We start from the raw sequence: 27,045 nt of genomic DNA on the forward strand, positions 1-27,045 counted from the left end.
CGGGCAGCGGGGAGAGGCGCCGCCCCCGGGGACGCGCCGGGGCCGGGCCGGGGTCCGTCCGGAGCCACCGCCGCGCCGCCCCCGGGGCTGCGGCTCTGCCCGTACCGCCGCCGCGCCATGGGCTGCCCGGGAGCCGGAGCCGAGCGGTGAGTGCGGGGTCCCGGGAAGGGGGGGGGGAGCGCCGCCGGGTCGTGCCGTGCCGTGCCGTGGCGGACCGGACCGGGCCGGACCGGACCCAGCCGGGCCGGGGGAGGCAGAGCCCGGCAGGGCGCACACGTGGGTGCGGGGGGCGGCCGCGGAGCCCCCGTCGCCTGTGGGGCCACCCTTCCCCGGCACCCCGAAACCGGCTCGCCGGGGGTCTGCCCGGCCGGTGCCCACCGCCCGGGGCTGCAAGGCCCCTCCGCTCCCCGCAGCCTCCGGCTGGTGCCCAGGAGAGGGGGCTCAGCCCCGGCTGGGGGGGGGGGGGGGCTTGGCGGACCGGCCTGTTTCCCCCCCGGGCCGGGCTGGCACCGGGGGTTTAAATGGTCTCGGGCGGGTGGAGAGCTGCACCGGGAGCTGCACCGGGAGCTCCAGCCTGAACCGGCCCGGCTCCATCCTCCCCCGCTCGGCCCCGGCGCTCCGGGGGGTCTGGTACCCGCAGTCTCCCCGCTGGCAGGGCTGGGGCCGCCGCTCGGAGCTCCGCGGAGCCTTTCCCTGGCAGCCCCGGGTGGGTCTGAACCTCGCCAGGCAGAAGGGGCTTCTCCCATCTCGTATCGCTCCTGTTCCCCCCCCCCCCCCAGCCAGTCCTGCAGGGTCTCGCTCCTCGCCACCCCAGGGCCCTGCCTGCCCCCTTCTCTCAGCATCCTTGATTTTAGGGCTAGGCGGATTCTCCTGTCAAAAATCCCAGGGCTGATTTAAATGCAAATGTTACCGGGGTTGTGTTTCTCAGGGAAATGGAGCAGGCAGCAATCGCAGCATATGCGGCTCCTATCACCGTTCTGGAATAACAGCCTGCCTCTGCCTACTCCAGATCCAGAGTACTTTTGTGCCACTTTCTTAATCCACTTGCAAAGCGGATTGAGCTAAAACCTGACAAAAGGTGCTCTAATTCCCACGACGTTCGCGCAAGGGAGCGATTGCAGAAGAGCAGCTGCTCTTGAAATTTGTGCCCAGCCTTACCCTGAGATGAGGTTTTGGGAAGGAGAGAAGAGCAAACAGGAGGGGAGAGGATAACAGAAGCGAGGCAGAGTGCCTGCAGAATAGATTGAGAGCTGATCGGTGCGTGGATCCGCAGCCTGCAGCGCCCAGAGCTCGCCCCTTCGGAGCAAAGAGCATCCGCTGCGCCAGCCGCAGAGGCTGGGCACCGGGGACGGGACAGGGTTGGGGATGCTCGGTGGCCGGGTGAGGACCAGCCCGGGCCTTTCAAAGAGCTCTCACTTGCTGCTTAGTTTCGTGGCTTGGTGTCAGCTGCCAACGTGGTGCTGCCCGCTCTCGCCCTGGCTGGGGATGCGCTGCCTGCGGGCGGGAGGCTGTCCTGCCTGGAGCAGACCTCCCCGGCGGGCGCTGGTTTACCCAGATCCAGCCCTGCTGCTGAGGAGACACCATGAGAAAAGCTGCATCCAGAGAGGGAAAGTTCCTACAAACGTCTCTCTCAATCAAATCACAAGGAATTAAAAAAACCAAACAAACCCCGACAAACCAAAACCTGAAAAGGCAGAGTTGCCCAGCAGCTCCCAGCAAGCTGAACGGCTGCTTGGTGTGATATATTCATGTGTGGCTTTAAAGCCAGGGCCAGATTCTGCTGCTGACCTTAAAAATGCAGAAATACAGGTGGGGAATCCTCCGATAACCACTTGGTGAAGGAGGTGGCTTGGGGCTTTGCACCCCAAAGCTCTGCTCTTCGCTGCTGCCTCGTCATCCCTTAGGCTGCAGGATGGAGACTGGGGGATAAGGTCCCTGCTGCCTGCACCCCTCCGCAGCAAGAAACGCGGTGGGCGTCCTTTAAGCAGGAGAATAATTCAAGATGTGTTGGGGAGCTGCCAGTCTGACGGCCTGTGATTGATCCGGTTTAATTTGAGCTAATGTCTTTATCATTGGCCTTTCTGTGGTGCTCGTTAAGGCAGAGAGGAGGGAGCAGAGTTGCTGCCTCTCACTGCTGGAGGACTGGAAATGCTGGGTGAGTTTTGGCCGGAGCAGTTGGGAGAGGTGGCTTCTGATCCCCGCAACCTTTCTCATGGTTTTCAGAGGCTGCAGAAATCCCGCTCGGATGTCTGCGGCCTTTCCCGAAGCCTCTGGTCCTCGGCTGAGCTGAGCTTGGGGCAAGATGGTCTCAAACACGGCCAAACAGCCGGAGAAGCACCCCGACGGCGGGGAGCAAACGCGTTCCCGCTGGCGCGGGGATGCGGGAGGCAAAGCAGCTTCGTGAAAGAGTTTGGGTTTTTGGCTTAAAAATCAGCAGATTATCTTTTATCCTGCCCCGTAGGGAGGAGGGAGCTGGAGGACCAGGGAAACGGGGGCCGGCTTGCATTTCGCCCCTCTTGGGCTGCCCTTCTGAGCTGCCCCGTGGCATCGATGCCCGGGGTGGGAAGCAGCCGCGTCAGGCGGAGCAAGGGGCTGTCTGTGGTCGCAGAGCGCTGGCATCTCCCAGGCACGGCCAGATCCTGCACCACCTCCCGCTGCTGCCAGGCTCAGCCCTTCCCAGGGGATGCACTTGTGCTGATCCCTCGCTGAAGATAGCAGGGCCGGGGGCTTTTTTCCTATTTTTTTATTTTTTTTTAGTTTTGAGCTCAGGAATGTCTGCTTTTATTAGCTGTGTTAATCCTGCATCACAAGATTACGCATCCCTCGCTCCAAGGCCCAAACCTAATCACCGCGTTTTCCCTCCGAGGAACGGCACGGGCCCGAATTAAACATTGAATTTGAAGCCCGATGGTACGGACGACGAGAGCGCCCGGCTGTATTTGCGCTCGGCATTTAAAGGTTTTCAGTTGATGTTGCTGGAATCGACGGAGCCTTTTCAACTTCTGGTTGTCGGCTTGCCGCTGTTTTGCCCCCGAGCATCCTGCCGGGGAGCGGGTGGCCCCTCTCTGCTCAGCAGCGCGGGGAACTGCCGTGAGGCAGAAGGAGCAGGCGGTCACGGAGGAGCCGGGCTGCTCCGGTGGGATACGAGCCACGTCGCTGCTGCGTTCGCGTCGCCGGGATGGGAGCGAGCCGTTGCTGTAGCCCTGGAAAGAACGTCGGGAATGTAAAGCACGCGGATGGATGCGTTTGGCGTGGGCAGCCCAGGTGGGATGCCCGTCGCCAGCAGCGTCTCCCCGGGTGCCAAATCCCGCATCTCAGAGCTGAGGGACACGGGGGCCAAGCGAGGCCGTCCCTGAGCTTATCCCCCGCTGTGCTGAATCACCCGGGGGCTATAAAACACCCATCCCGCGCCTCAGTTTCCCTCTCTGTAAATGGGCGTAGTCTGGAGGCCTGGCTTTGGAGGTTCATACGCTCTCTCAGGCAGCCCAAACCCTGCTGCCTGGCTGTGTCTGCAGCTGTAGAGCGAGGATTGAATTGGCTGAGAAGGGCAGAGGGGACATCGTGCAGTATCTCTCCGGTCCCCGGCGCAGGGGCTGCAGCCTGGGGACAGAAGGTGCTGCCAACGGAGATGCCGCTCGAGCCTGAAGGGCCGTTTTTGTGAGTCCAGGAAAAACACCAGAACGAACAGGCGAGGGCAGAAATGTTCAGAGATTTGAGAGGAGATGAAGGAAAGCAATAAAACCCGCGAGAGCGTTTGGAAAAGATGCCGAGAGCTGCTCTGGCTCGCCGGCCGTGGTAGGGAAATTGATTGGGCTTCGAGTGTTACCGGTTGTCTCTCGTGGGAGGATGTTTTTTATGTTTATGTAGGGTTTACCTTGAAAGACGAAGCAAATGCTTTCCCAAGGGTGGGCTCCAGGGATGTGGGAGCAGTGGGGGCCGGATCGCAGCATCGCTCGGCCGCTGGCAGCGGGCGCTGGGCAGCCGTCGGCAACGACGTGTGCTGGTTTCTCCTTCTTTTGATCCCTTCGCTTTAAGTCGTGATGCTTTGGGGCTGTGGCTGGACCCCTGTGCTGGCCCGGGGGGGGCCCATGGCCCCAGGGTGTCGGAGGTGGGGGCTGAGGTCGGGCAGGACGTGGGGCCAGGGCTGCCGCGGGTGACAGAGCAGGGAAATGGCGCTTGTCGTCGGAGAGCAGAGCCCTCCCCGGGTCCCCCCCAGCCCCAAGCTGGGGCTGCCCTTCCCTCCCCTTCAAAGGAAGTGGGCAAACTGAGAACAGGAGCAAACTCACCCCAGCACGGTCAAATAGCAGGGCCTTGGGTGGATAATTTGGAGAAACTGTGAGGAACAGCTTCTCTGTGGATGAGTTTAAAAAAAAAAAAAAATCTAACCATGAAGGGTCCGGGCTGTGATCCCCAGGCTGCTGCGGTGCCTTGGCATCCACGCAGGCACTCAGCGGCCGGGATCCTGGGTACCAGGCTGGGGAGCAGAGGCAGCATCCATCTCTCCAAGCAGCTCAGACCCGAGCAGCTCAGACCCTGCAGCCCCGGGCCGTGGCACCGTCTGGCTCAGCCCAGCTCTTTCCTTGCTTTCCTGCCTTCCTCCCCCTGAATTTTTCATGCCACCGTGAGCTTCGCTGCAGTTTGCAGCCCCATCCATCATATGGGTTTGGTTTTTAAAGCTGCATCCCAGCTCTTAACGGCTCAGACCTGGAGTGCTGGGGCTTCTTGTTCGGCTCCCGATGTGCCAGCCAAAATAGCAGCGGCCACATACCCTAGTGGAGAGGAACAAGTGTCGCCGAGAATTAAAATGACACATCCCGGCATCAAGGTCTCCGAGGGTTTGTGCTTTATTAAGCAACAGTGAGTTCATGGGAAAGGACTTTCACCCGGAGCATCGGTTGTGTCTACAAGAAAAGAGAATCGGGGACTATATTTAGGTCCAGCCGTGTGATGGGGAGGCAGGGCCAGACGCTGCGGGAGGTGAGCTGGGCATCCTCGGCCCTGCGAGGGCGAGCCCTGGCCCTGCAGAGCCCGGGCGGGATCCGGGGGGGATGCGGGGACCAGGCCATTGGGAATGGCTCGGCTTTGAGATGCCCACGGTGCTGCGCGGCAGGAGAGCTGGAGGGTCATCCTCACCTGTGCGATGGCCCCTTTGGGGTCTCGCGTGCCCAGACCCGCCTCAGCCGTGGCCAAGCACGCGTGGCGCGGCCGGGAAAGCCCCTCCGAGCAGGATTGACCCTGTCCGCAGCTTGCTCGTGCGCAGCACCCGTCCTGGCGCTGGGTTAGGGGAAAGGGGGGGGCTGCGACCCTGAGCGGGAGCTGATGTTCACACCCATCGGTCCCTGCCGGATGCTGCGTGGTCCCTTGTGCGGTTCCCTCTTCCTAAAATGTGGTTTCGTGATGATAAGGTTATTTAATAGATCAATGTTTTATCTCTTTGCCTTAGGGTCTCCCTCTTCCCACTGCCCCCTCCTATTAAAAATTCATTGTTTCTCCCGGATACTGTTGCTAGAGGGAGACGGGGAGAAATAAAGGAGGTTCTTGGAAAGGAGGAGGGAAAATATTTAACAGGAAGGGAATAGAAGAAACATTCGAAACAAATATTCTCCCTCTCGCTGCCCTGGGCATGTTTGATCCCAAGCGTTGCCCCTGTCACGTCGCAGCACCCCGATGTTCCCAGCAGACTCGAGGAGGTTGTGGGGGACCTGGGGACGGTCCTGCTGCTGCCTGGGGCCGAGGAACCCGTCCCCGGGGCGGGGGTGGCAGAACCCTCGCTGGCTTTGGGAGGACGGGGACGTCACGGTTCGAGCAGATGCAGGAGGGAAGAAGCGGTGACAACGCGGGCCTGCAGCGGGGCGGGGGGATGCGCCTGACCCCCGGCTCGTCTCCCGTCCTCAGCGTCACCAGAAGAATCCCCCTGAGGCCTCGCTCATTTTTTCGGCTTGATTCGGATGCTGTTTCGGTCCGGGCAGATGAGAGGGTGCGTTTGCAGGCTGAGATAATTTAGAGGGGTGTCGATGGGCTGCACGCCGTGGGGTCACCAGTCCCGGTGGTGCAGGCAGAGGAGCGAACCGTGAGGGTGGGTCGTGCTTCTGGCCTCTTTTTCCAGAGGGTCACCCGGTCCGACCTTCCCCCTGCTCGGGACAGCTGGGCACCGACTCTTCAATCTTGCCAGAATGAGCTATTTTGTGTTTTTCCATTTAAATCTCATTTGAAGGCAAGTCCATCTGGTTGCCTTCGTGCTGCCAGAGGAAAAAGGCTGCTCTCGGGTCGGCGTGCTACGGGCATCTCCTCACCGGAGACCCAGGCGAGGTGGTGTGGCTGGGACCTCTGTCTCTTCTCCTTTCCATGGCAGGGACAAGGAGGGGTGGAGCAGGGCCCCTGTAACTGAACGCAAATTGGGGATGGAAAACGAGCAGGACCCTGCAATTACAAACCAAAGATGAAGTGACATAAATGAGATCTAAATTGTGACCTTTTTCCATAAGCAGGAGTATTAACCGAGTGTGACAAATGTGTGTGTGGGGGGAAATAACCCTGCCTTCGTTAGTCCTCGTGCCCAGGGCTGACGTGGAGCTGGAGCCTTTGGTCGGGTCCCGGGGAAGCGCAGCCGGTGATGCCGGACATCCCTCCCAGCCGTGCCCGGTGCCGCAGCGGCGTGTTGCTCCAGGAGTTATTTTGGAGGCTGGATGCTTTCCACCATCAGTTCAGGGAGCGGTTTCTCTTCCTGCCTTCGGGGTCTTTTTTTTTTTTTTTTTTGCATCGGGATAGCCCGAGGATGGGGATATCCTTGTGGCAAAGCGGTTTCCAGCTTAGGGAGTGTCCTGGGCTGCGTGAGCACCCACCGCAGCGCACGGTCGTGCCATCGCTGGAGTTCGGCATCGCTGAACCTTGCTCAGCTTCTCACCAACATCTGGCAACCTCTGGAAATTCAGACCCAAGTTGTTCGCTGTGGCAAATGGGGTTGCGATCTGAAGGATCAGTCTCACCCATCACCAGACACGGTCGTGTCCCGGCTGCCAGGGGTTTTTTGGGGTTTTTTTTTCCCATGAATTTGCCCTGAAGTTCTCTGGTGGCGGCTGTTGCTGGCCCGTGAGTTACGGTTCTCACCGGGACACAGGCAGAGCCGTCTCCGGTGCAGGGACCGCTTGATGCTGGGCTGGGCTCCCACTGTACCGCCGGGGTCCGGCTCGGCTGTGGCCACCTCGGTGACTTCCTACTTTCACAAGACTCTTAAGAAACAGGTCTTTTTTCCTTTGTTTCATTTTTTAACAGCTCTGCCCCATCTCTCCGTTTCTCTCCCTGGGGTCATTTCTGGCTGTGCCCCTGCAGAAGCCGGGAGTCACCGTGTCCCTGCTGGGCGGCTGATGTGAACCGCGTGCGGGGGGGCTGAGTTTTTCCTCCTTGCCCGATGGTTTTCCAAATTTTCCCATTTACTTTTGCCGAAAGATGCTCTTTGGGGGCACGTCGCCAAGAGAGATTTCACTGAGGATTTCAAATGAACGGCCTGCGACACCCCCTCTGTGATAACGTGTCATTGTTGTTGTTCGTATTTCGATAACTGAAGGTCAGACGGAAGCCCGGCTGGCTGGGAAGTCTGACGTTAATTACATTAATGAGCAAAAAGCTCTGGCTTACTGCTCCGTGCTTAGCCCTCCTGGATGCTGCGGCAGCACGAGGATGGGTGGCCGGGCCTGGGGCGCTGTTGGGTGTCCTGCGGCAGCGTGAGGGTGTTGAGGGGCTTCGGGAGGTCGGGTCTCTTGTGGTTTGGGGGTGGCTGCAGGTCTGTCCTGGGCTGGGCTGAGCTGCGGGTTCGCTGCCACGCGCGTCTGCTGGAAGAGTTGGTGTGCGCATCCCAAGGGATGGTTCTGCCGGATCAACTCGGAGCATCCGGGTCTGGACCTCTGGAGGTACAAGGGTCTCTGCTGATTTCACGGGACCCCGGGGCCCCGTTTGGCCTTTGGCTTCGCTGCCAAATTTCTTCTTCAAGAGGCTCCTGTGGACAGAACTTGCACCGGAGCCTCTTCGATGGAGAGGCAGATCCTGTGTGGTACTCGGGGAGAGGAGACTCATCCCCCAGCTCCTCCGCCAAGTTGCTGTAGAAAAGAGTTAAAATACACATTTTTAAGTATTTGTGCCTTAAAACACAAGACACAGGGGCTCGACGGTGGCGAGTGCTGTGGTGATACGAACCCACGGAGAGCTGGGGAGTTGTGCTGGCGGGCTGTGGGACCAGAGGAGGTTTTAGGCCACTTCACTCACATTCTGGTGGGTCCCATTTCACGGGGATTAAACTGTATTTACAGCAAAAAAAAAAACTTGAATTAAGCTGAAACGGAGGTTGCTAAGTGATGCAGGAGCTGCCAAAACCAAATGCCAAGACCATCAGCTAAGACCCTAATCGTTCAGAGGGCTGGGAACGACGGGCTGACGTAACAGAGGCCGGGGTTTGGTGAGCCAAGTCCTGGCGCTCTCTAAACGCCGTGTTCGTACGGTGCCGGCGCGGTTGGCTCCGAGCAGATTTTGCTTACTGCAATTTGGTTTCAGCGGGTTTGCAATAAACATCCGGGGATGTCCGGCTTGCTGGAATTTGTATTCAATTTTGCTTTATCCATCCCTGGTAGCCAGAGCCTGGTCTTCAGGAGCAGCAAGCCAAGCTGCTCCGTCACAGTTGCGCTTAACTTTTTGGATGGCGGTGCCTTTGAGCATCGCCCACAGAGCTTCCTCCACCCCTGCTGAAAGGCACGGAGGTGCTGGAGCGTGCGAGGACCCGCACGTATCGCTGCAGTGCAAAATAAATCCACTTCCCTCCCGATTATCACATCGCTTGGGCAGTAGAGGAGCCCCACCTGCTCTGCAGCTGCCAGCACCACGTGCTGAAACAGAGATTTGTGCGTTGACACCGTGGAGGCTGTCATCCCTCGAAGCGCGTACACCGGATTGAGACTCTAGACAACGTCCTCGCTGTGTCGCACCGCGTTGTGGTTCTGGTAGTGCTGCAAACCGTGGGCGCCGCGGGCAGGCTGGGGCGTTTCTGGGTCGGTTTAGCGTAGCGAGGGCTTGGTTTGGGGTCGCTCTCGCCTTTGTTACGAGTGTCGGGTCTGAGTGACTGCCACGTACCTGCGTGCATCGGCCACCCGTGCTGCAGGGTCCCTGGTTGAGGAGATGCGATTGTGCCTGGGATCCGTGCTGGGCTCCTGCTGCCAGCCCCGGAGCGCTCCCTGTCCCTGATGTCCCGGCCCTGCCATGCTGCCGAGGCACGGGGCAGCCCGGAGAGGCTGGCACGTCCCCTGGATCCACCAGCAAACCCCAGGACCGCCATGGTGGGAGATTTCCTTGCTGCAGTTGCTAATGAGGGGGGGGGGTGCGTGGGGGGGATTTTTAGCGTCGCTCCTTCGTGTTGACGTGCATCCCTGCCAGGGCCCTGTGCAAAGCACGAGTTGAATGATGTGTGCGCGGGGGGGAGGATGGGCAAATGGAGTCCCCGTGCAGCGCCTGCACGGCTGAGCCTGAGCCTGCGGGTTTTAGGGGAATCCTTCCGTCATTTGCTTTGGGGTTGTGATGTTTTCCTGGAGGAATTTTAGCTTTTCTGGAGTGCTGTGTGCTATCAGTTCTCTGGGAACCCCAAAAGTGAGGTTTTGCCCATCCGTAAGCGGCACCCGGACGGTGCTGGGGCTTGCAGGAGCAAGCGGGGAGGCTGCAGGGCATGACCCTGCCCGGGCAGGGGACCCCCCCACTGTCCTGGGGCCAGCTCCTGGCTCCCCGTTGTCACCAGGGACGTCCTCCCTGCGCGCTAAGGGGGTGCGAGCGGCGTGCCACCTGGGCCGGCTGCCGCTGCAGAGCCGGCTCCTTGTTTCTCTGCTGTTCTCCAGCAAATCCCTGCAAGGGAAAAGCTCCTTTGGCTCAGGCTCCCCAAGCCCCTCTCAGCAGGAATTAACCTCCCCGGCTGCTGCTCCTGCCCTTGGGCAGCTCATCCAGGCAGGAGCAGGGGGCAGAGACTACCCCGGGGCCCGAGCAGGGTCTCGGGCAGAGGTTGGAGCAGCTGCCGAGCTGTAACAGCAGCATCTCTGCGTGGGTGTAGCTGAACAGGACCCGAGTCAGGGACCATTTGTGGTCTGGTAACGAGGAAGAGCTGGATTTCCCGCAAAAAAGGAGCTATTTAAATTCCTTCTTTCTTTTTTTTTACAGGCAAATTAAACTTGATCCAGAGAGCTTAAAATGCTTTAGCAAAACCGTAGCAAATCGTTTGCTTGCACGGTGGTGTCCTGCATCCCCTGCGCCGGCCGTCAGGGCTGGGTGCGTGTCTCTCGACCCCCCCCCAAAGCGCCCACGGGGAGGGATGCGGCGTGGAGGGTCCAGCCAGCGGCACTTTTACATGCAAGTTTGGGTCAAATCTCCTGAAATGAGAGGACTCCTGGAGAGCTGGCCTCGGGCACCTGCTGCGTGGGTGCCATCTCCTCCTGAAATCCCTGCGCGTGATTGCCGGGGAGCGTTGCTGCATCTCCCTTTGCTCCACCCCAGAGCTGGCCGCAGTGGTGCTGGGCTCAGGCACTCTGCTGTTTGTGAGAGGATCCTTCAGGGTACAAAGCGCTATAGAATTTTGTATATAAATAACCAGGCGAGCTGCAAGGGTCGCGTCAGACGTTGGGCTGGAGCAAGGCTAAGGATGCTTCCCCTCTCTGCGTGGTGCCTGTGTGCCGCGTTCTTGGACTCCGGGGGCATTTATGTGGGATTTCTGTGCTGGCCACTGTGGAAAGGTGATTTACAGTCGTCGTCTTGTGCTGTTTTGTCCAGAGGAGCCGAGGCTGTCTGTGCCAGACACTTTGCCATTTAAACATCCCCGGTCTCGGATGCTACAGCAGACCCAGATGTCGGTGCAGACCCGGACCTGCAGAACGGTGAGTGTTCCCCAGGCTCGAGCAGGGGGACGGGAGGATCAGCCTCATCACTACCCTTGTACCTGGTGGGGTTTGTGCGTTGGGATACTTGAAATCCGGCTCATTTTTAGCTCATGGCCATCCCTGCTTGGTGGCTTTAGCTCCGTCCTCACCCCCACCCTCCTTTTGCGAGCCAGAGGTTTGTCCCACATAACGGCTGAGAAATCTCCTGCCCACTGCCACAACCCCAAAATGAGCAAGAAGTAACTTGCTCGGGAGCGTTAAGCTCTGGTGCTCGCTCTGAGGTTGCTGGCAGAGAGCGGGGACCCCAGCCTTGGCCGCACCGGGATGCACGCGCAGCATCGCTTCCAAGAGCCGCGGTTTTGGGGTTCAGACAGGTTTCATAGAGAGGGGATCCAGGAGTCCACCAGCTCGGTCTCAGCAGAGCTCTGGGGCTCCGGAGGCTTTGCCCTTGCTCTGCTGTCAAGATGCCGGACAGGGAGTTAAGAGATACGGCCCTGCCGTCCGCTTCCCCTCCCGCCACAGAGACTTCTGACTTTCAGGAGCCTCTTTGGGGCTGCGCGTGGGAAGGGAGATGCTCTCCTGGTCCCACAGCCACAGCTGATGCCCCGAAGCTGTAGATCTGGGGACCGACGCCAGCGTGTCTCGCTCCAAATGTCACCGCTCGCTGCAATCTCCAGCCTGGAGGAGATGTGGGGGAGGCGCAGCTGGACCCCCACACCCTCACCCCCCCCCCCAACCAACTGGCCCCCTCCAAAATCTGGGTGGTGAGGCTGGGAGGGATCTGTCTCCAGAGGGCTCCGGCAGGGCTGGGACGGGTCCCGGTCCCCGTCCCCCTCCCCTCTCAGGGGCTGATTACAGCGAGGTGGTTTGGTCTCACTCCTGCCCGACAGAACCAGGTATAGATGGCAATGTCAAGCGTTATTTCACCCCGTAACGGCATTTTTCTTTCTTTGCTCGCTGCTCCCATGATCATAATTGGGATGGCAATAAAATTTCCAATGCAGCAGCTGTAGATGGGTCTTAAAAAATGCATTCAGCCCAGGATTGATGCTGAGCAGAGCTGAAAGGCGGAGGGAAGGCTGTTGCTCTGCCTTTCCCTCGCCTGGGATTCCCGCTCTGAGCAAGGTTTCCAGCAGAGGGGGTCTCCGTACCCGCACCCCTCGGCACCCCCAGAGGTTTGCTCACAGAGCTACAAACTTGTTTTCCTGCAGAAAGCCGAGCAGTCCTGCCGGAACCGGGTTCTTTTCCAGCCGTGGCTGCCTCTCCCTCCCTGTCCTCAGAGCAGACATCTGTCTGTCAGTCTGGTCATCCTGCCCACGAGTCCAGCTGTCCGGTTGAATTAAAGCCTCCCAAACGATGTATTGCCCTCGCGAGGAGCGGTGCCCGCGGGCTGCCAGCAGCCTGCCCCGGGGCTCCGGGCTCCCTCTCCAGGGGGAATTCGAGCTTGCCAGCATGCTGGGGACCCCTGCCCGTGGGGACCCTGAGTCCTCAGGAACAGGTTCCTTTCTGAGGGTCAAGCCTGGAAACGGCTGTCATTTTATCCGTGAGCCTCGGAGAGGTGGCCGGGACTGCCTTAACTTCATTTTGTGCAGCGCCAGGCTGCCGGTGCCTCTGCAACCCGGGTGAGGGATTAAGAGTAGACTTTGCCATCAAAGGTCCGGCGCTGGCAGCTAGAGGCGTCGATCAATGGTGATTTATGTGCCAGCCCCCTGACGGGCTCAGGCCAGCGTCGCTGAGATGCTGAGCTTAATGAACGACCTAATCTAACGAGGGCTGGACCAGGTGGACAAACGAGGTCGTGTGATGGGACAAAGCCTGCCGGGAAGCAGCTGGCGCTCAGGCTGCTGCAAAGTCCTCGGCCGGTGGCACGGGGAGGGCTCTGCCGCTGGCCAGACCCGGGCTGGGGCCGGGCGGGCAGCTGCACGTGTGCCAGCCCGAGCGCTCCACACGCCCCCGAGCAGTGTCATCAGTCAGCTTTCTGAAAGGTGGCTAATTACAGCGTATGCTTTTCTGTTACGATTATTAATCATCCTGCTCCTGTACTTCATTTATTACGGAACTGCCTGGGTTAGAGGAGCGAAGGCACGGGGTCCCTTCATGTGACGGGGTGGCATATTCCGCCTGCTGCTTGGGAGCCCCTTTGGGTGATGTGTCTGCAGGACACGGGTGCTCCCAGCGTGGGGGGACAGCGTCCTCGCCGCCGGCCCCAGCGCAGCCTGTGCTCTGCCTGGGGACGTCCTGCTTGGCCGGGCTCCGGTGAGCTCCCTCTGTTCCCTTCCACGTGGCTCCAGCCACGCACGGCACGCTGGCTTTGGTGCTCTCCTCTGCCGAGGTTTTGCTCCCGGCGTGTTGCTCCCAGGCTGCGTTTCGGGTAAGAAGGTAAGCGATGAGCTTGTAAAGCGGCCGCGCGCCCCGGGAGGCAGGAGGGGGAAGCAGCTGCAGAAGGAGCAAATTCCCCTCGTTCATTTAATGATCTTTATTTGTGTCTCTGTGGGGGCAGGAGCCATTGCCAGGAGCGTAGCCCTGTTTTCTGAGATGCTCTGCTCGTAGCCAGGATACGTGCGTGCCCAACTGTCACGTCTGTGCCGGCTGGGGTTGTTACGGCCTTGTGTTTTGTAAATCTCTCGGCAACGTCGTGGCATGGGCTTTAAAAACCGACAGATGCCAGGAGAACATTTCCCAGGAGCTTAGGTTCCCCATCCCCGCTCTCGGTGCTGGGCCAGGAAGAAACCTGAGCAAGGGCAAACCTTGGGCCCCGGGATGGTTCAGGGGGGGCAGCTTTGGTTCAGATGGGGAGTTCTGCAAAGCCCAGAGCCCCTGGGCTGTATCCTGCCCTTTGGTGGGGCAAGAGGAAGGTGGTTTTCCAGAGGGACTCTCCTAGACCCAGGCTGCCTCTGAGCTCGTTGCTGGGTCCTCTCCCAGCTGGGTGGGCGCTGAGGGACAGGGACACCATGGGGGACGTGGCCAGCAGCTGGTCCTGGTGACAGACAACGATGGCAGGACATCGTGGGGACGTGGGCTGTCAGCCTGCATTTACCTTCCAGACCCTCGTTGTCCTGCCCGTGACGTTAATGGGCTTTTCTGCAAATGAAGAGTTCTCACCGCACAGCAGAAACTTGCTGTGAATCCTCAGGAAATAACCCCCGGTGCCCGTCTGGGACCCACTGCCTAAGGCCAAGTTCAACTGGGGTGTTTCTGATGGGTTCTAGTGGACCAGCTCACTGGCAACAAGGCGTTTTTTGGGGGGGCAACTGGAGACGGGGAGTCAAGCTCAGCCTCGGTTCCCGTGTGGCCCAGCAGGTCCTGAAGCTGCTGAGATCCAGGTCGGGTTTGTTCCCAGCCAACTTTCCCAGTAACAGTTCAGATTCAGATCTGGCTGGAGGAAAAGGTGGTTCGCTCCAACAGCTTGGGTTGAAATAAGAGTATTAGCCCTCACTTGTCCTGCTCCCCCTTCCCTCGTTTTAGAGGAGTTATTCACCTTGGTAGAGAAATAAAGATGCTCGTGGAATATTAAATACGTCCCCAAAGCCCCTGTTGCTGATGAGTGGCTTCTGCACCTCGTTCCCAAGTACACGCAGTGACCTTTTAGAAATGTTGTACATTGTGGTCGTATCTAAATGTCTTCTCTCCTGGGAGCATCTTGTGGAGATAGAGATTCAGACATGATGTCTATCAAGAAGAAAAGCAGATTGCGGCCAATCTGTGGCTGCCTGCGCAGCATTGCCTGGGCCACGTGCTCGAGAATCATAAGGTTGTCTCTAAAAATAAGCGGTGGCTTCTTTTGAGTTGTCTCCTTGGCGTCTTAGCTCATTAGGGAATCCTCGTTTCTGGGTTTTCGCAGCATTTGCGAGGGCTGGGAGTTTCCACGTGGGAGGAAAGTGGAGAGTCCTGTGGTCGCGGCTGTTGAGGACTCGGCTAGGACTCAGGATGGGGTCACAGGGTGGGAAGATGGCTCCACGAAGACATCAGCCATGGCTTTTGCTGGGTAGAAAGGGTAAACCCTGCCTCTGCTGAAAGCTCGCACGGTCTTGCTGCTCCAGCATCGTCTCGTCTGTCCCCGAGACCTGGGGCCGTTGAGCGGGGGGAGACGCGTGAGATGCAGCAGCTGCCAGGCACCAAAATAACTCCCTTCTCTAGAAGGTTTTCATAGTTTTCAAGCAGCCTTTAAGTCATGCTTTGGGTCATTTTCTGCAGCGACCCAGCAGGAGCCTGTCTCCTCGCACAGACATCTCTCCTTTCACGCTTTCTCTCCTCGTTTCTGCGAGTTGGCAGGAAATTCTGCTCCCGTTTGAGCAGGCTCCAGAGGGTGACTCCAGGCACCCAAGGGTGACTATCGGGAGCACGGCCACCACGGGGCCCAGGCTGCTGGGCTTTGCCGTAGCTGTCGGGTACGGTCATTCGGCTGCCTGGTGCAGGACGTGCAGGCAGGAGCCACCGCGGCACGGGGGCACCCACGGTACGGAGCCTGCCGGGTGCCCTCCTGTCCCGCTGCCCACCCAGCTGCTCGGTTCTCCCCTCCGCTCCTCCGGCTCTGCCCTCCTGCCTGCCCCAGCCCGGCTTTACTGGGACAGGAACTGACCCAGAAAAACGTGTTCTGGGTGCGCCAAGAGCAGCAGAGCCGCGAGAATTTGTTTTCCGGCCCGACTCCGATGGGATTAGGAATAACTCTCTGCTAGATAATTCTCCATGAGGTCTGATGATTGATTTCCTTCCTTCCTAGGATTTCTCCTCCTTTCCCTGTTTCAGCTGGATTATTCTCATGCTTGGTTTGCTAATTGCCTGATCACCAAAGCCTCGTCAGAGCGAGGCGCAGGGACGTCGCCGGCCTCTTCTGACCCTCCGAGTTTTCTGCCTCTTTGTTTATGCCTCAGCTCTGATTTAATCTCCTCCACTCCCCAGCGTAAGCTGGGTTGTTTCTGCTGCCCTGATCACCGGGAGCAACCTGCCGGTGTCACCCCTGGAGCCAGGGAAGGTCCTGGGGATGCCCCTCAGCTCCTCCCCATCACCTCCATCCTCCTAGTGACCCCTCGTCTTTTCTGGGGCTCAGTGTGGCCACAAACCTGCTGGTTTTGCAGACTTGAGGCAATGGATAAAATAAAGTCGCAAGAGCCACAGGTTTATTTTTGGGTGGTGACATGAGAAACCCTGGAGACACTGAGCAGCACAGGACACCTTCACTCCTCATTTCGGTGCCCCCAGAAAATGTCCCCGGTACCTATGCTCTGCTGTGAGCTGAGCCACCCGCAGTGGCGGCGGGGGAAAAAAACTCTTCAAATCCCTCACTTCACACTCGGGCATGGAAGTTTGCTCTGCTAGCTCTGAAAAATGCCTAAAAGTTCCCCCCCCCAGGGCCCACATCAGCCCACGGGTGCCGCAGGTCGACGGCGGCGGCGTCACCAGCCTCTCTGCGCTGCGTCTGCCAGAGGATGAAGCAGATTTCCCCGGGACGGAGGGTTTGTCCCTTTGCAGCCCAAAAGCCACGTGAGGAGGGGCTTCGGTTTTGGTGGTTGTTGCATGGCATAGCCGAGGGCTCGGGGCTTTCCAGCGGGGAGGGAAGGAGCTGACGTCGGGACGGGCTTTGGCACAGGGCTGGGGAGCTGGGCTCATCTTCTGGTCCCACGGCAGCTTTGTCCCGCGGCAGCTCTGGCTCCCGGCTTCCCCTGAGAGCTGGGCCAAGGCTCCCGGCCCAGGGGTAGAGCTCGGGGCCAGGGCTCAGCCCGGCACCCACGTGTGGGAGTTGTTGGCGTCTGCGTTCAGGGCACCCAAGCCCGTACCGGCAGCTCCCAGTGGTTCGAGGTCCAGGCGATCCATCGAGCATGCTTGATGCAGCCGTGTTCCCATTCCTGGTGATCAAGATCTCGTCTAGTTGATACCCCGGGACCGGGGAGCGCGCAGAGCTCGTGGTGACGGAGAGTCCAGCGCTCTCCCCTGAGCAATCCTGCAAGCTGGAAATGCCAGGGAAAATAATCACTCCACTTCAGCAGGGGATGCTCGGCCCCTCCGTCTCCCTTCCAAATCCAGCCCAAGCCCCGGCGCCGGGGCTGAGCTGGGCAACGGTGGCTGCGAGGATGCTGGCACGACCCCGGCGAGCACGGAGGTGCCGCCGTCTGCGCGGCAGAGCCATGGTTGGCGCTGCCTTCTCTGCAGAGCCGTTGGGGAGAGCAGGCAGGGAGCGAGAGCAGCCGCGGGCAGGGAGCGAGAGCAGCCGCGGGCAGGCAGCCGGGACGCTTTCCTGCCAGTGCAGGGCTGGCTGCCGGCTCTCAGCCAGGCAGAGGCGAACGGGCATCGCTCGGGGTGTTTCCAGCAGCGTTTGGCTGCTGGTGGAGGTGAATGTTTGCAGGAGCCCGCTCCTGCCTCGTGCCGAGTTTGGGACGTGCTGGTGCTGGCACGAGTCGCTGGTGCTGCCACCTCCCTGTCACTTCTGTATCAGGGGGCTGATGTTATCCCCCCCGTCGATGTTTTGAGGACGCATGGGGATGCAGGAATCACTTTCTGCCCCGTCTGCTCCCTCCCTACCCGGGGGTCTCCACCCTCCCCTGGGCTCCCCTGGAGAGGTGGAGCAGCATCCCGTATCCTGAGCACGGAACCTCCCCTGGGTACCGGGGGTTTGCCTCGAGCAGCAGTGGGGGCGTTCTTGAAGGAGAAGGTCTCAGCAGGACCATTTTGCATCCTGCAAGCCAACGGAGGAATACAACAAGACATTTTGACTGAAGTATTTGTACTTGCACGATGTCAAAACAGGGGAATGTAGAAGTGTCAACCTTGGCTTATTTTCCGGTCTTTATTCAGAAAAAGGGAGAAATGGCAGCTGAGGAACAATTGCTCTCAGAGGAGCTGAGTGTGCCAAGCGTGTGCCACTGAAGCAGGAGTCATTTGAAGGGGGTCGAAGAGCCCTTGCCGCCGCCTCTTCTCTAAGAAGTGATGGTGCGAGGGAGCAAAAACCCACGTGCGAGCCAGGTCAGCCAGCGGCTGAGGGCCAGGCAGTCGGAGAGCTCCGCTTCCTCCACGTTCCGACCTCTGCCCGGCGGGAGGCACCCGGTGGCTAGGACAAAACGGGCTTGGTGGCCGCATGTCCTGGTGGGGAGGTAGGGAAGGCGGGGGCTGCTCCCGGGGGCTCGGAAGTGACCAAAGGTGGTCTGCTCTGCTTCCCCCCGCCGTGCCGCAGCCCCTCAGCCTTGGGCTTTCCCGGCTTTCTTCCCCAGCCCTGCGTGCAGCAGGCGCGTTATTTTTAAAAATAAATTAAATGCGAAGAAGAACCTCTATCTAGGCCTTCACGTAGAGTCTTAATTGGCCTCGCTCTCCAGAGCCCCGGAGGACGCTGCGCTATCGGAGTAATGAGCTATTAATAAACGGCGCGGCTCGGCTCTGGGCTCGGCTCTGGGCTGGGCTGGGCTTGGCTCTGCCCGGCCCAGACGGGGACCGTGGGGCCCTGGTTGTCACTGCGGGGTCCTGGGGTCTCTGGGGCTGGGGCAGCTCCTGCGGGGTGTCCTGGAGCCGGCGGGGCAGAGCCAGCCCCAGCCACCTCAGCTCCTTGCTCCAGAGCTCGTGTCCGCCTGGATCTGCTGGCCGGGGGCTCGTCCGCCGCCCGTTAATCCTCGCCATGGGGTTTACTGAGGGTGTCGGGGCTGTGCCCGGCTCCTCTGCGTCACCCATGGGTGGGGGCTGCGGGGCAGCGGGGGCGGGCGATGCTCTGCTCTGGCTGGGGGGGGGGAAGAAGAGCCTGGGGCTGCGGCTCCCGCTCCCCGGCTGCCGGGTAAAACAACGCCGGTGGGTTTGTACCTTTGCTTAGAGGATCAGGTGGCCAAAGTAGTAACCAAAAGTGGAGTACAGTTACCCTGGGCTCATTCATAATGAACGCGGCGGAGAGCCGGCGTGCTCGCAGGCTGCCTCTGGCACAACAGCGGCCGTGGGCAGGGACGGGGAAGGGGCCGTGTCCCCCCCAGCCCCTGGGACGGCAGGTGATGGTGGGCACAGGATACGGCCGAGCGTGGGAGATCATTAGCCTGGCAGCGGTGCCTGGGTGTATTTATTTAGCGTAGAGACGCTGAATAAAATGTCACAACAAATTGGGAGGGTTTTTTCCTGCAGGGTTTGCAGGTCATGCCTGGGTGCATCCTTCCCGTCCGGCCCCACGGCAGAGCAGGAGCGGAGTCTTCTGAACCGGGGGGACCAAGCAAAGCCCCCCCCCATCACCCTAGAGCTGGCTCGGGTTCCTGAGGCCGCCAGCCAGGCGAAGCAGATCGCAAAATGGCTCTTGGCGCGGCCGTGAGCAGCTTCCTCGAGGCAGAGGCTGCCAAGCAGCTCCAGCCGCATCCCCGCTCTGGTACCCGGGTGGCATCTGGGGACCCGTGGTCGCTGGACACGGTGGGGTTGGGACATGGGGGGGGTCAGGTGCACCGGGTGAAGCCCGAATAGCGCTGGAGAGAGGGGCTGTGCGGCTGGCGAGGGGGGAGGAAGGGGCTGGGCCTGTGGCAGGGGCAGCTGTGGGGTCTCTGGTCCCACCACGCTGCCCCCAGCAAGGAAAGGCACTGCTGCATCCCGCTCGGCTGTTAGTCCCCTCCCTGCGGCTGTGTGGAAAATGATAGCGCTTCCCTCTTGGTTTGATTCACTGGAAGAAAAAGGGAAATGTGGCAAAATTAAGACAGGCACTGAAATAAAAGTCCTTAAAAGATAATCTCCTATGGCTGCTAAATTGCACCGAGCAATGGGTTTATTGGCAGAGAATTGCTCAGCTTGGATAACAGGAGCAGGGCAGGAAATGATCCGTGGAGATTGCATCCTTCCCCGCCACATGGGCAGAGAGGGGGTCGGGAGACCCCCAGTCCCCTGAGCCGTTCCCGTGTGCCACCGGTCCCTTGGGGACAGGAGGGAAGGGTGATGCCGGCCTTTGGTGTCCTTTGTCAGCAGGACGGCCGCGCCGTGTGGGAGACGCTGGGCAGAGGCGCTGGGATGGGCGAGCTCCCGCTGTCCCCTCTCTATCAGTGTCACCTCTCCAGGGGGGTCCCGGGTGCCCATCACTCGTCGCAGCTCTGAGCCGAGCGCTCTGAGAGCGTAGAGAAGGACGGGGAAGGGGGTGACGGGGAGCAGGAGCGTGGCAAAACCATCAGGCTCCTTCTGGTGCGTCCCGCTGAGCCCCCCTGCAACCGGAGTGCGACTGCTGCGCGAGGGACGGGGCCAGCCGGGACGGGCTCGGGGCACGGGGCGCAGCCGGGGGAGGCAGGGGGCCGCAGTCCCGCAGGAGCGGGGGTCTGGGGAGGCGAGGGGCTGGCAGGTTTGGGAAGGGGCAACAACTTGATGGGAAGCAGCGGATAGCTCAGCACCTGGGATGGGGACCTGCGTGTCCTGCCCCACCGTCCCCACCGGGTGCTCTCTCCTCCGTGGTCCCCCTGAACAAAGGGGCAGGGATGAGGGATGCGAGGGGACGTGGTGGCTCATCCCCTCCCCACTGCAATCCTGCCCTGGCAGCTCCCACCGTCTCTCCTGGTGACAAGCAGCAGCTCCTCCTTTCGCCCTCCGTCACCCCCTAAACCACGCACCAGCCGCCTTGAGCCCGGCCTTTCTGGAAGCTTTTGGGCAGTGAGAACACGCGGTGGCACCGCAGGGGGCTCAAACCTGCAGCAACGCTGCGACGGGCTGGAGCAGAGACGGACATCGTGTCCTCCCGTCCCCTGTCCCCATGTCCTGCTGGGCTCCAGCGGCCACTTTTAGGGTCCCCAACAGGCCCAGAGGGACAGAAGGGAGTGGGGGGGGGCGGGGGGGGCCTTGGGCGAAAAAAACCCCTGAAGCGGGGTCCAGCGCTCCCCAGAGCCACGGCTCACGTAGTGCACACCAGTTTGTCCCAGTGCTGGGGGGGCGGTGGGACTTGGCCCCCCCACGCTGGAGGGGTCGGTGCCCCTCCGCCCCTTTCAGCCATCGGTCCGGCCGCGCTGGGCTGTTGAAAATTTGGAGAACGGTGAAGGCAGAGGTTGGAGTCTGTGCGAACGGAGACGTCCCACGGACAGGCGGGTTTTGCCGAGAGAAGCAGGGCTGGCGTGGCGAGAGCAGCCGGAGCGCGGATAAATGCTGTCGATAAAGAGCAGATTGGGAGGGGGATGCTCTGCGTCCTGCCTGTGCGGTGCAGCAGCCAGGAGACACCTGGGGAGGCACAAAGCGAATCAATCCTGGCCGCGAGGAGCTGGAGGACTTGGAGGTGGGAGAGGAGGAGGAGGGAAAGGAGAAGGAGGGGGCTGCCGAGACATGAGGAGCATCTCGCTGTGCAGGCAGGTGTGCCGAGTTGCTTTGGTGGGCACCCTGCTGCGGCGCTGGCGGTGATGCTCTGCCCAGGCTCTTGCCCCCGCGCTGCTTCGGGGACGGAGGGGGGTGAGGACCCAACCCCGGGAGGTGCTGGACCACTCCTGGTCACATCAGTCAGCTCGTTTGGGATATTTTCTCTTTGGGCCTTTCAGCCCCAGCGCAGGGCTGAGACCTGCCCTGCTCGCTCCACCTCCGCGGGGGGGGCTGGAGGGACTGGCTCTGAGCTCGGTACCCCCCAAATTGCCCGCGTTCCCTCGCCAGGCCCAGAAACACCCCAACCGAGCAGCTCTGCCGCTTAATTAGGTTAATGACAGTGCTTCATTACAGAAAGGTGGCTGACGAGTTCGCCCGGGCGCTGGGAGGTGCGTTTCCAGGCGTGGTGGCAGCCTGGCAGATTTGGGGCACAGAAGGGCAAGGGGAAGCAGAGAAAAGGGAAAGCGGCAGCGAAGTGCTAATCCCTGGAAAGGAGGGCAGCCGTGCTGCGCAAGGTCGGTGTTAATCCCTCATCTGCGAAGACTGTGCCCGCGGCCGCCTTAATCTCCGCTCCGAGAGGGCGACGCTGGGGACGGGGCTGGGAGAACTGGTCCCTACGTGCGGCTCCGAGCATCCCCCGTCCTGTGGGACCTCGCTGAGCCCGGGGCCTGGGAAGGATTTGTGCCACTGGACGAGACCTCGCCGCAGCCGCGCAGGGAGCAGAGGGGATGTGACGTCCCAACCGGTGTTCGCAAGGTTGCAAGGCCTCTGCCTGCATCTCTTTGCTCCTACGCTGCCCTGTGGGTCCATGTTCCCCATCATCCCAGGGACCTTGTGCTCACGGTGCCCTGCGCCCGGGTGTGCACCATCGGCGGCAGCGGGGCAGAGGCTGGGATGTGGGTCTGCAGCTGTGTCTCCTCTTGCAAATATCTCCCCCTGCCTCAGTTTCCCTGCTCTCCTAACGGTGCGTGCAGGCGGCGAGGCTGGTTTGTCCCAGGTTTGCACAGGGCACAGTCACCAGGTCACTTGTCAGGTGCTGAGGAAGGGGTCCCAAGGGTTTCGGGGGGGCGGGACTGGGACCTTACAGGGCAATGGGCCACGGTTTGGGGAGCGTTTTCCAGTCTCAGCCCGCAGACGGGTGATCTGGGGCTGGGCAGGACTTTGTCAGCCTCCCCTGGGCTCGCTGCTGACTCGGCATCTCTCTCCCTTCCAGGTGCACGGGAGAATGATAGTGAGCCCGTAAGACCATGCTCTACACAATGACATGTTGGCTCCCGGTCCTGGTCCTCCACCTGGTCCTCCTGAGCCCCCCGCGGGCGGCTGCCTGCCCTGCCCGCTGCGAGTGCGCCCCGCAGATCAAGTCTGTGGTGTGTCACCGCAAGCGGCTCACCTCCATCCCCGAGGGCATCCCCACCGAGACCAAGATCCTGGAGCTCAACAAGAACCGCATCCGCTGCCTGAACCCTGGGGACCTCTCCCCATACCCACTGCTGGAGGAGCTGGATTTCAGCGAGAACATCATCTCCAATGTGGAGCCGGGCGCTTTCAGCAACCTGTTCAACCTGCAGACCTTGCGGCTGCGGGGGAACCAGCTCAAGCTCATCCCTCCGGGGGTCTTCACCAAGCTGACCAACCTCACCCTCCTGGACATCAGCGAGAACAAACTCGTCATCCTGCTGGACTACATGTTCCAGGACCTGCGCAACCTGAAGAGCCTGGAGGTGGGCGATAACGACTTGGTGTACATCTCCCAACGGGCCTTCTCGGGGCTGCTCGGCCTGGAGCAGCTGACCATCGAGAAGTGCAACCTGACCTCCATCTCGGCCGAGTCTCTCTCCTACCTCCAGAACCTGGAGGTGCTGCGTCTCCGGCACCTCAGCATCTCCGCGCTGGAGGACCAAAACTTCAAGAAGCTCTACAACCTCCTGCAGCTGGAGATCGACAACTGGCCGCTGCTGGAAGACGTCTCCCCCACCAGCTTCCAGGGCCTGAACCTCACCTCGCTCTCCATCACCTACACCAACATCACAGCTGTGCCCGCCGCTGCCTTGAGGAACCTGGTGTACCTCCGGTACCTGAACCTGTCCTACAACCCCATTAGCACTGTGCTGAAGGGCTCCTTTAAAGACCTCATCCGGCTCCAGGAGCTCCACATCGTGGGTGCTCTCTTGGTGTCCGTGGAGCCGCAGGCTTTCTCTGGCCTGAGACAAATCCGGCTGCTCAACCTCTCCGGCAACTTCCTCTCCACGCTGGAGGAGAGCACCTTCCACTCCGTCAACACGCTGGAGACGCTGCGGGTGGACAGGAACCCTCTGGCCTGCGACTGCCGCCTCCTCTGGATCCTGCAGCGACGGAAGACGCTCAACTTCGACGGGCAGCAGCCCATGTGCTCCTCACCACCTGAAATCCAGGGCAATGCCCTGCGTGACTTCCCGGACTCCGTGCTCTTCGAGTACTTCACCTGCCAGAAGCCCAAGATAAGGGATCGGAAGCTGCAGCACGTGACAGCCCGGGAAGGGCAGTCCGTGTCCTTCCTTTGCCGGGCGGACGGGGAACCAGATCCCTCCATCGCCTGGGTGTCCCCGCAGCACCGCATGATCACCACCCGCAGCACGGGGCGAGCGACCGTGCTGCCTGGGGGCACCCTGGAGATCCGCTTCGCCCAGGTCCAGGACAGTGGCACCTATATCTGCATCGCCAGCAACGCAGGGGGCAACGACACCTACTTCGCCACCCTGACGGTCAAGGGGCACCCAGCTGACAGATCCCACTACGCAAACCGGACTTTGTACCTCAGCGAGTTCAACGACACCTTCCACAATGACACACAGGTCTTCTTGAAGTTTACCTTGGACCTCAAGACCATCCTGGTCTCCACGGCCATGGGCTGCATCACCTTCCTGGGCGTGGTGCTCTTCTGCTTCCTCCTCCTCTTCGTCTGGAGCCGGGGCCGAGGGCAGCACAAGAACAACTTCTCGGTGGAGTACTCCTTCCGCAAGGTGGACGGTCCCACCACCACCACCGGCCAAGGAGGAGCCAGGAAGTTCAACATGAAGATGATCTGAACCTCTCCCAGAGGAGAACAGTTGTCTGCTGCCCGGCCCTGGGCACGGCTGCAGCGGGATGAGGCCAGGGGGGTTGATGTGGGAGCACCGGCAACGTCCCAGGGCTGGCGGCGGGACCTCGCTGCGCTGGGACGCGGCCGGAGACGTGCCGGAGGCCAGAGGGGTCGGCGCCTCGTGGACCTCGGGGTCAGGGAGCGATGACCCTGGCTGTCCCAGCCCCGCGGTGAGTCCTCGGGGCGCAGCGGCTCAGGGGCTGTCCCGGCTCCAGGGGCTCCCAATGTAGCCGACATTTTTGCAACCAACTATGCATTTCTCCAGCCAAGAGATCAGCAGCGTTTGGGCCTGGGAAAAAAAACTGCTTCCTTTTTTTTCCCCCTTTCCCTTTTTTTTTTTAAAAAGACTCTCCAGAAAACTTTCTTGGTGGTTGTTTACAGTTCTTCTCTTTTCTTGTTGTTGGGGTTTGGGGGTTTTTTTGGGTTTTTTTGGTCCAACGATTCCTTTTTAATGAATTTCCAAGAGAAAAGTCTTCCGGGGCAATGCGGGACTGGGGAGCCAGGGGAGGTTGTGCCAAGCTGGGGGGCTCCCCCAGCCCCTCAGCAAAGCCGGACCCCCGGGGGCACGGCCGTGCCTTGAGACCTTCCCATCGGCAGATTTAAGAGGCGGCATCTACAAACACGGGTGCCTGGGGACACTCCTGCACAAGCAATAATCACCCACCCGAGGCTGAGCTCTGAGGAAGTGTCGGCAAGGAAAAAAAAAAAAAAAAGGGAAAAAAAAAAAAAAAGGCAAAATGAGGCCAAGGTCATTAAAATCAGGAGGAGCAGCCCCAGGGCGATGCAAGGCCCCGTCTTTGCATCCACCCAAACCACTGCGGGAGCAGCGGGATTGAAGGGGTGAGGAGTCAGGATTTGTACCGGTCCAAAAGTCACTTTTGGGTCAGTTTTCTTTGGTTTGCAAAGTCAAGTCTGCAGGAGAGCAGGAGCTGGCTGGTCCTGCACAGGGAGGCTGTACAGCCCGGGAGAGAAGAGGAGAGAAAGGCTTGGGACAAGCACCTCGGGAACTGACGGCAAAAGCAAACGCCGGGAGAAGGTGCCTGGCTGGCACCTCCATCGTGTCTGCCCGGATCCTGCACCCTCTGGCGCTGGCGACCGCGGGTCGGTGTCCGCAGGCTCTGCGGACCTTGCGCAGGGCACCGCTGCCTTCGGCGGGGGGCGTAGGGCTTTGGGTGGGAGAAGGAGCAGAGCTGGCACGGATGGAAGGGAAGAGCCTGGATGGGACCTAGCTGGGCCAGGGAGCCCATTGCTTCCTCCTCCTCCTCCTCCTCCTCCCGTGTTCACGCCCAGGGATTGCTGCAGCTCCCACCTCTGTCCCCGTTCCTGCGGGAGCGTCCCCCCACCTGGATGTCCCTTCTCGAGCTGGTCGGGGCACACTCGCTGTGGGAGCAATAGAAGGCAGCTGCCCGTCTCCTGCCAGGTGTCCCGTGCCTTCGGGGAGCAGGCGCTCTGAGGGGTCGGCACTGCGCCCCCCCCCCAATCCCTGTGAGCTTTGCTGCGTGGGGCACAGGTGAGAGCGGCTGCTCGGGTTGTCCCCTGCACCCCGTCCTGCTCTCGCACCCGTGGGCGTTGGGTGCCCTCTGAGCCCCGGGGGGGGGAGAGGGACGGCGGAGCCAGCGGGCTCAGCACCCTGCCCTCCTGCCCAGGGAGCTCCCCGGGCTGCAGCCGGTCACTGCCAGGATGCGACCCCGGCCCGGGGGGTGCGGTGCCCATCTCTCCCCATCCGTCCCCCACCGTGGGTCTGGCCGTCACCCACGGCCCCTTCGCGTGGTGTCCCCTCGCTCCCAGAGCGGTGCATGCCGTGTTGTACCGGGGGTCCCGCCGGCGTCACCCATGCGCCCTTGTTCGGTGTCTGGGGGTTTTTTACCGGGGGGGATGGGGAGCAGGGTGGGCACGGACCCTCGCAGCCGGGAGCAAAGGCGTGTTTGGGCAGCGCAGACCTGGCACGGTTTTATACGTAACGAGCATGTGAAATGTATTTGCGGGGAGAAAGGAAAAAAAAAAAAAAAAAAAGGACTTTTGTGGCTTCTTTGGGGTTGGTTTTTTTTTTTGCCCCTTTCCTTCTCCATGTGCCTCAAGTAAGAAAAGCCAAAATCAGTGGAGAAAGTCTGAGCAGGGCTGAGTGCGAGCGTGGAGCTGGGCAGGACCCAGAACGGGCAGTCGGAGCCGCTTGCGCCGCGTGCGCGATTCACGCCTCGGTGCTTTCCGGACCTGCTCCAGCCCAGTGCAAACCCGAAGGCTGTCCCGGGATTCAGGCAGATGTTAAACCCCCAGAGCTCCGTCCCAGAAAACCCGCAGGAAAACCCAGCGTGGGAGAACTGGGGAGCGCTGGAGGTGGTGGTGAAGCTGGAAGCGCGGCACCCCGGGACATCCCTCCCTGTGGGCAAGGACCCTTTTGATGCCAAAGCGCAGGGTCCGACCAGCAGATTATTGATGTTTGGCCAACCTCGTTTAGAAATTAGAATGATCTGGAAGGAAATCGCCCAGGTTTAAAGCAGCGACGGCTGGAAATTCAGCCAGCCAGCCAGCCCCCGGATGGGCCTGGGGTTTGCAGCCCATCACCACCCTCAGCCCTGCAAACCCCTCAATAAACAATGCTAAACCACCTTTCAGAGGGTACTACAGTCCGTATTAATAACTCCTGAATGATTAATGCGCATGTGTTAACGAACTGCCACTGCCATTAAGCTGTTATTAATTATTAATGGAGTGGTTACAAGGATGCCTTTAAGCTGAGGGGTGCAAAGCCAGCAACTCGCCGCC

General features: G+C 60.6%; 1 protein-coding gene across 2 annotated transcripts; it reads left to right on the plus strand.

Annotated features, from left to right (window-relative positions):
* Positions 1–26,297, plus strand: LINGO3 (leucine rich repeat and Ig domain containing 3). Of its 2 annotated transcripts, XM_075776547.1 has the most exons (3): positions 1–146; positions 10,792–10,895; positions 22,378–26,297. In XM_075776547.1, the coding sequence occupies exon 3, from the start codon at positions 22,412–22,414 to the stop codon at positions 24,227–24,229; it is 1,818 nt and encodes a 605-aa protein (XP_075632662.1). In that variant the 5' UTR covers positions 1–146; positions 10,792–10,895; positions 22,378–22,411; the 3' UTR covers positions 24,230–26,297. The 2 variants fall into 2 exon arrangements, with proteins under 2 accessions (XP_075632662.1, XP_075632663.1); XM_075776548.1 differs by lacking the exon at positions 10,792–10,895.
* Positions 26,298–27,045: the final 748 nt, after the last annotated feature.

The sequence above is a fragment of the Balearica regulorum genome, chromosome 26, assembly GCF_011004875.1.
Source record: "Balearica regulorum gibbericeps isolate bBalReg1 chromosome 26, bBalReg1.pri, whole genome shotgun sequence".
NCBI lineage: Eukaryota > Metazoa > Chordata > Aves > Gruiformes > Gruidae > Balearica > Balearica regulorum.